General features: G+C 49.7%; 1 protein-coding gene across 2 annotated transcripts in view; it reads left to right on the forward strand.

Annotated features, from left to right (window-relative positions):
• MARCH3 (membrane associated ring-CH-type finger 3) overlaps nt 1–7,608 on the forward strand; it is a 135,699-nt gene extending 128,091 nt beyond the window's left edge. Inside the window, exons 4-5 of one of the 2 annotated variants that reach the window (XM_023764270.1) lie at nt 148–357; nt 6,689–7,608. In XM_023764270.1, the coding sequence (XP_023620038.1) occupies nt 148–357; nt 6,689–6,775 (297 nt within the window). In that variant the 3' untranslated portion in view covers nt 6,776–7,608. Of the gene's footprint in view, nt 1–147; nt 358–6,677 lie in introns of both variants that reach the window. The other variant, XM_006081076.3, reaches the window with a different exon arrangement.
• The last annotated feature ends 227 nt before the right edge of the window (nt 7,609–7,835 follow it).

Below are 7,835 nucleotides of genomic sequence, written 5' to 3' on the forward strand. Positions count from 1 at the left end.
ATGAGCCCTAATGCTCCCTTGTGATCTCAGCACAAGTCAGAAGTGCCTTTTTCCAGATTCTGAAGATCAAGACAAGTTCGGAGTAGGGCATCTCCACTCCACCGGGGGTTTAACCTTGTCCTGTCTTTCTCTCCCTCTCCCTGGCAGTGGCTCAGAAACCCAGGCCCTCAGCATGAGAAGCGGACTCTGTTTGGAGACATGGTGTGCTTCTTGTTCATAACGCCCTTGGCCACCATCTCGGGCTGGCTCTGCCTGCGGGGCGCCGTGGACCACCTGCACTTTAGCAGTCGGCTGGAGGCCGTCGGACTGATTGCACTCACTGTCGCACTCTTCACTATTTACCTCTTTTGGACACTAGTAAGTATGGCCAGGCCCCGGGGACCAGGCCAGCTGCAGCTGGCAGCCCACAGCTGGCACGGCCTCCCCTCTTGTCTGGGTCACACCTCACCTGCCCGGTTCAGGCAGCTAGAGTGTGTGATTTGGTTTGTTAACTACCAGAGGGGGTGGGGGGGGGGGGGGGCGGTGAGCAGGCACACGCTGCTGAGACGAGCAGATCAAGTAAAGAAAAAGCCTCAGCTTCTGAGAGCCCATCAGTCAGAGACACACACCTGGACAGTGCTCACTCCAGCTGTCGAGGCTCCATGTGTTAGGAGGCGTTCTCCTTCCCTTGTTTATGTTGCTCACTTTTGCGGGGATCATAGTAGATGGTGAAGGATGTGCTTGGCACTGCTGCTGGGGCTGCCCGCACAGATCATGAATCCTCCTGCTGGTTACTGTCTTACACCCTGACACAGTAAAGTCCCGCTGGGCGTGGAGCTGCCCTGCGCCTGGGGATTGTTCTGTGTCGGGATATTGACTCTGCTGCCCATAAAGACACTCATTTATCTGGCTCAGAAGCTGCCACCAAAGAAAAACCATTTCCCAGTAAGTGTTCCCTCTGCATATGAGGAAGAATTTTAAAACATCTCTCTTTTTTTTTCATTCTTTAACTTATGGAGTAAGTTGGTTGCTCAGGCACCAGTTGGCAGCACCCACAAAGTACAGCATTTGATCTCTCTTCATGCTTCCCTCTGGGGCCTGCTGAGAAAACGTCACTATCTAGAATCGTTTCCGAAACTGGGCCCCTGCTTCCCTGCGTTATTCTCCTGTGCCTGCTGGTTTCTAATCTGAGCACGTCCCATTGTCATTCAATACGCATTTCCTGTCTGAAGTGTAGTTCCCATATCCCACAGCACAGCATCAGCATCAGCATGTGGGAGCTTCCATGGCTCCCATTTCCACCCAAGCCCTGCCCACCAGCGGCCATTCCTGCCACGCTGACCCAGCCCCTACTCATCTCCCCCGCCCCCCCCTCCACAAAAAAAACAGCCTCCCCTGGTGCGAGTGCTCCCCTCAGTAAGTGGGGAGCACAGCCTCCAGTCTCAGGGAGAGGGACCTGACCTGAGCCTTGGTAGACAGGGAGTGTTCTGATGCTTCAGACTTTAACTGAGTCCTCGGATTCATTTAGGCCTCTGTTCCCAGCCTAACTGAGCACCCAAACAAAGCTAGTATTGCCTTCTTTGAAAGTCTGTGCTTCCAAAGTGTATCTAATTCATTACGAATCAAGCAATGAAGCTGACTCAGAAGTCACACGGACATTGTGCTGGGAAGAGAGTTAGAAATAAGGAGTTAAATAGTCTGGCTAGCTCAGTGTAAAGTCACGTCACTGCTCTGGGCCTCAGTGTTCCCATCTGTAAAGTGGAAATGGTAGTAACACCCACCCTGCCAACTTCCCGTGGTGCTACTAGATTGAAATGGAAGTGTGCAGGGGGAAATACTTTGGAAAATAATAGTTTACCATGATTAGAGGTTTATTTGTCTACCATTTTTCTTAGACAAGTTCCTAAAATGAAGATGTAGATTTGAATACTGGCTTTCAAACCAATTGAAGCCTTTTTGAAAACCAGCTTTGTAAAGCATCCACTTACCTAACAAGGTAGAATGGGGGGCAGGGGCATGGAAGGAAGAAACAAAAGAAAGAATTATGTAGAGAAATATGGATGTGAGGATGTGACCCTGTTTGATCTCCCATTTGGATGAAAGGAAGGTTTGGGTGGGAAAGGTACCTGGAGTCGGTTCTTTCAGGAGAGAGATAATATAGTACTTCATTCCCAAGAGGCAGCATAGGAAAAAGTGCATGTGCTCAAACCCAAGATTTAGCATCCTAATAACTGTGTAACTTTAAACAAGGTACTTAACCTCTCTGATCATCCTTCCCCTTTGCAAAAAAAAAAAAAAAAGGAGGGAATGATTGATAACCCCAGGGTCAACGGGCTATTGTGAGGATTAGGTGGGATTACATGGGAACGTATATCAAAGCACCTAGCATAGGCATCCTGGTTTCCTTCCTGTGGCTTCCCTGCTCTCCCAACTCCCACCACCACCCCCAGCTCTCTGTACAATGCAAAGCAGCGGAAGGAAAAGAAAGGGTTTCTGCCCTTTGACTGTTGTGAAAAGCGTGCTCAGCAGCAGGCAGTGAGTGCAGACTCTCTCCTTCCCAGAGACATGCTGCACTGAGCTGCCCTGGCAAGAGCCGTAATTCAGAAGCTGACAGCACTTGGAAACTGCCCTCCAGCAGAAACCCATTGTAAACAAGCTGTCAAGCTTAAGGAGAAAATGCTGTGAAAATGTCTTAGATAAACAAACATGGTGTCAGTCCCACTCCTCAGAGGAGCCTTCCTGGAAGGGCCTCTCGGGCTCTGTGAAGAGGGCCGTGCATCCACGCTGAGCGCTGAGCGCCTAAACGTGCCTTTGGAGTTCCTCACCCGCTCACCTGGCCACGAAGGCCGGGCCTGGACACGGACACAAACAGGGAGTTCTGCCTTATGGAGCCGCTGTGGGAACACAGGCACCTGGGACCCAGGGGGCCAGGCCTCAGCCACCCCCATTCTGGAGCTCAGGAGAGGGGTGCCCCAACACATCTCTGGCCACGTGGTAACCTGTTGGAAGTCCAGGGACAGCCACCAAGAGCGCTAGATGAGAACTGAGTCCACACGAAGCATTAAGAAATTGTCCATAGTGGAAGTCATAGGAGGCCCGGTTCAGAGCTGCAAGAATGGAGGCACCGCCATTCAGTGACCACAGGAAGTCCTTCTAGTCACTGGGTCACTGTTGCAACCAGTGCCCAGCACAGAAACTGTGCTCTATCACAGGACAAAACGAAGGGACGATCTGAATCCTCTGGCTGACTCCCCGTCCCATGGGTTAATCATTTAAATTCTTGTTATAAAGGGGAGAGGCTCTGAGAGAATACTGTTACAAGGTTCCCTGTGGGACTGGCTTAGACACACCCCCAGCAGCCCGTGGCAGCGTGAGGGTGCTCAGTGTGGCCCTGTGCTGGGCATTTCTCCCCGGCTGGTGGACGCCCACACAGCCCTCTTCTCTTGCACGGTACAATCAGAGATCAGAGACTGGACCCCTCTCTGCAATGGCAATTCACAAAGCCCCGGCCCCATCAATAACCTCACGGTCACACCATAACCTTTGGAGAGAAAGGGCAGAAGAAGAATACATAGTGAGAAGGTTTTCCAAAGCCTACTGTGACTTAGCAGCAGCACTGGCGACAGCTGTCACCTCCCTGACTTCTCCTTGTGCCATCCATCGGATCACAACTCTGTAGAGACCTTGCCCATGACAGGAGGTGAATAAATATCCTTTGGATGAAGAAATGAATGCACTTCAAGAAACCCATCCTACAAGGAGGAGTTTTGTTAGAATAGTGGCCCTGTGCTCTTTCTTCCTCCTTAAAACCTTGGAAATTTCAGAAATTTCCATATCAACGAGGTTCCCAAGTCCCTACTGCTATAGCTTCTTTTGGTTTATGTTTATTTTCCCCTCGCTGCCTCTTTATTCCTCTAAATCACACCTCATGCTCTCCTGTTCTGTCTCATTGCGGGAGGGAGTGTCTTGGAGCGTCTAGAGATGGGAGCCCACATTCACCCAGGGCAGCTGCGCACGGCGGTCCCTTCCGCACTTGCCCAACGTCCTTTATTTTCCCTCAGACAGAGTCATCTGCTTATGATGTGCTCTTCTTATTGATTGGACTTGCCTGCAAACTGTGGTCATTGGCAGCAATTAAGATAAATTAATGCATAATAAGATCTCGCTTGTTTATCTGAACAAGTGGCCTGGTTTTTGCGCTTCCTGGCCAACGACCCGGGAGACCCACTGAGTCGTGGACACCTGTGTTCCTTGGAGCAGTGCGGCCCAGGCTGCAGGGAAGGTGCCAGAACCTGGAGATCCTGTTAAAAGGCGGGCTCTGACTCCTTAGGTCTGGGCAGAGCCCCACATTCTGACATTCTAACAAGCTCCCAGGTGATGCAGGCTGGCCCGCCACCACACTGAGAGCGTCCTGAAAGGAGACAGCCCAGCCTCCATTCCCTATACCTAAGAAGGAGTGTCACCAAGTTATCTTTTCCATACCGAACAACAACAGGCCAAGCACATTCACCTGTGTGTGAGGCACTAGGCTAAGTGCTTGTTACTTATTTTTTGTTTTGTTTTTCAGTGACAGTTGTCATGCAATATCATTAGCGTCAAGTGTACAGCGTGGTGATTAGACATTTATATAACTTATGAAGTGATCACCCTGAAAGTCTAGCACCCGCCTGACACCATGCACTGTTATTACCGTATTATTGACTGTATCCCCTACGCTGCGTGTGCTAAGTGCTTTTTATGCATCATCTCAGATGTCATTATTCACATTTGGCAAACGATGAAACTGAAACTTGAGGGTAGCAAGCAACCCTCCCAAAGTCACGGCGACACGAAGGGGAGTTTGGGGATTCAAGCCCCATGTGCCTGGCCCCGGAGCCCAAGGCCCGATTCCTACCCTGTAGAGAAGGTGCTGCCCACCTGTGCCCACAGCTTAATTCTCTGCTTACCGATGCCAAGCAGCGCGGCTCTTTAACCTCACGGATGAAAGGACTCTTGATTTGAAATTCAGCTTCCCTGTAACACTTCCAGGTTCCAGACTTATTGTAGCGCCAACGCTCTTCATTAGTACTTGTCTGTGTTCTGCCTCTTCCCTGCCCTTGGCCCTGAACAGCAGGCTGTCCAACCTGCTTCTCTTACACTCGTGAGGAGCCCAAGCAGCCTTAGGACAGAATCGATGAAAGAGAAGCAGGCTTTAAAAAGAAAAGGGAAAAACCCTGATCCGCTTTGGCATGCTCAGGGCCTTTTGGACAAAAGCACATCTGTGTGAGTTTAAAAGCTTATATTTTCATACCCAAATCTCTGGCACTCGGCCTGTGGCGTTTGCTTTCTAGCCTCAGAAACTTGATTTTCTGAGGCCGTGAATTTCATGATCCTGCCATGAAGACGAGCAAGCCCTTTCGGAGCAACGGCCTGCACTCTCCTCCACTTCTGCCAACGCTGACCTCAAACCACGGGGTCAACCCACTCTCTGACCTGCACTGTGGTCCATACAGTCCACCGCCCCAGAGGGTGGCACAGCCCATCCCTGGATAATTTGTCACTCTCAGCCCAGGGCACCTTCCTTCCCAGCACCTAGTCGTCTGCATGCACTCAGCCTGGACTCTGTCTGTACATCTTCAAAAGTACAGGTGAAACTGTGAATTTCCTGGGCAGTCCATCAATGCTTCGTGCCGGTCTTCTCCAAAACAAGCCACACATGTCATCCTCTCATCCCAGTATATTTACACGAGAAGCAAGCACTTTGGGCACACAGTTGTGTCACAATTAACTGAGTTTCCTCTTCATTCTGTCACGTAGCTATAACAGGCTTAAGCAGTTGTTGCAATTAGAAAGCATAGGATATGTATTCACTCATCCATTCACTCAGCACACTCTACTGAGCCACGTCCCAGTGCCAGACTCTGTGATAGGTGCAGGCCTTGCAGAGATGAAAACAACACAAGCCCTGCTCTCACAATGCCAGGGAGAGAGACAAGTGCTCTGATGCCCAGGGCACTCGGTGCCATGCCGAGGCAGGCACAAGGCACTGTGGCTCAAGAAGACCTGACCAGGGAGTTCAGTGCCCATGCCAAAGCGCCCCCTCCGGGAGCCATCGAATGCTGGAGCTGGAGCGATTGGGGGTCACCCATCAGGGCCACCCAGTACAGCTTTACAGGGTTCCATGGCAAGTACAAAAGATGCCCTTCCCATCACAATCAGTGTGGATGGGGTCCTTTGAGTTGTGCAGTGTCCAGCCTGCAGAAGGGCACGGGAAGCCCAGCATCCCTCCCTGAGGACCAGAAAAGCACATTGCCCGGTCCCTCAGCTGGGAAGGACTGGCACTATGCCCACTGTGCCCACTGCTTCCAGCCAACCCTCTTCATCACTGATGCTTTGAAACCTAAACACCACTATCCCCAAAATAAGCCCAAACTCAGAAGAAACCTCATTTCCTATTGGTACCCTGATTTTACCCAATATGAGAAGGAACGAAGGAAGCTGCTCTGTGAGCTGCGCCCAGGTGTTCACATGCGGGTGCTTTGCTTGGTGCCCAGTGTCCCAACACTGGGCTGCTTGCTGGAGCCGTTTCAGCCAGGTCCTCGCCCCGCTGTACCGCTGCCAGCTGTTTGCAGCTCTTTTAAGTGACATGTTTGTTTTTTGATTGATTATCAGTGTCTGCTTACCTGAAACCTTCCCTTATTTTCCTCTCCTAACCCCAGGTGTCGTTTAGGTACCACTGTCGATTGTACAACGAATGGCGTCGGACCAATCAGAGGGTGATTCTCCTCATTCCAAAGTCTGTCAACATACCTTCTAACCAGCAGTCCTTGCTGGGCCTCCATTCTGTCAAGAGGAACTCAAAAGAGACAATTGTCTGACATCTGTGTGGTTGGTTGGTTGACTGGTTGTTTGGGTTTGGAAGTGTCCGCACTGGGGCCGTGCCCTGAGCCACCCCCAAACCCTTCCGGAAGCCCGTGGGTCTAAGAACATCCAGAGCCGTGTGAGCACAGCGCCCGGAGCAACGAACTCCGCCAGGAGAAAGCGAATGCTGTTTCACTTCCAGTCACGGATGCTGCAACCATATGATATTTGCTAAGCTGCCAAACATGTTTATTTAGCAGATACTGTATGGAACTTTCCGAACACCTCTTTTAACCAATGAGGAAGGCTGTCCTGCTGAGGATGCAATTCGATTCTTCCTTTTTATTACTATTTCAAATATATAAACTTATTAAACTTAGATGATAATCAAATTGAAAAGCCAATGTTAAAACTGGTGTCTTGGTTTGGATGGGTTTTGTTGGATTCGTTTATTTGTTGCCGGTTTCTCCTGTAGATTCTTTGGGGTCATTTGATAGCTTAAGTGGTCTTTTTCATCTCTTGTATGTCCCATACTCAAGGGGACAGCATAACAACTGCAAAACAAGTCATGTTTGAAGGATGTTTTGTACTAAATTTCATGTAAGTGTTCAGACTTTAAAGGAACAAGAGGTGTGGCAGCTCTCCCCACAGTGCGCTGTTTATTTAATTCTCATTAAGGAGGAAAAAAGAAAAAATATGGTGAGAAGCACGCTCCTGTCAACTCGTTTGGTACTGACGGCTGATCGAAGCTATTTTCTAATAATAAATATCCAGTGTGTGAAAGACAAACCCCACTGATTGCAATACTTTCTGTTTTAATCATAAAACCTGTGAAGTTTCCCAAGGTAGATTTTAAGAAGGAAAAGGAAAAAGGTTGGTGTCATTTAGTGCGTGTCTCAATTCTGCATTCCCAGCGACTGGGAGGATCATTAGACATTTCTAGGAACCCTGAACCTGTTTTGCATATCAATTAGCACTCCCATTGCTTTATTGAATTTCCAGCTTGACAGGTAGAT

Source organism: Myotis lucifugus, unplaced genomic scaffold (genome assembly GCF_000147115.1).
Source record: "Myotis lucifugus unplaced genomic scaffold, Myoluc2.0 scaffold_0, whole genome shotgun sequence".
Classification (NCBI taxonomy): domain Eukaryota; kingdom Metazoa; phylum Chordata; class Mammalia; order Chiroptera; family Vespertilionidae; genus Myotis; species Myotis lucifugus.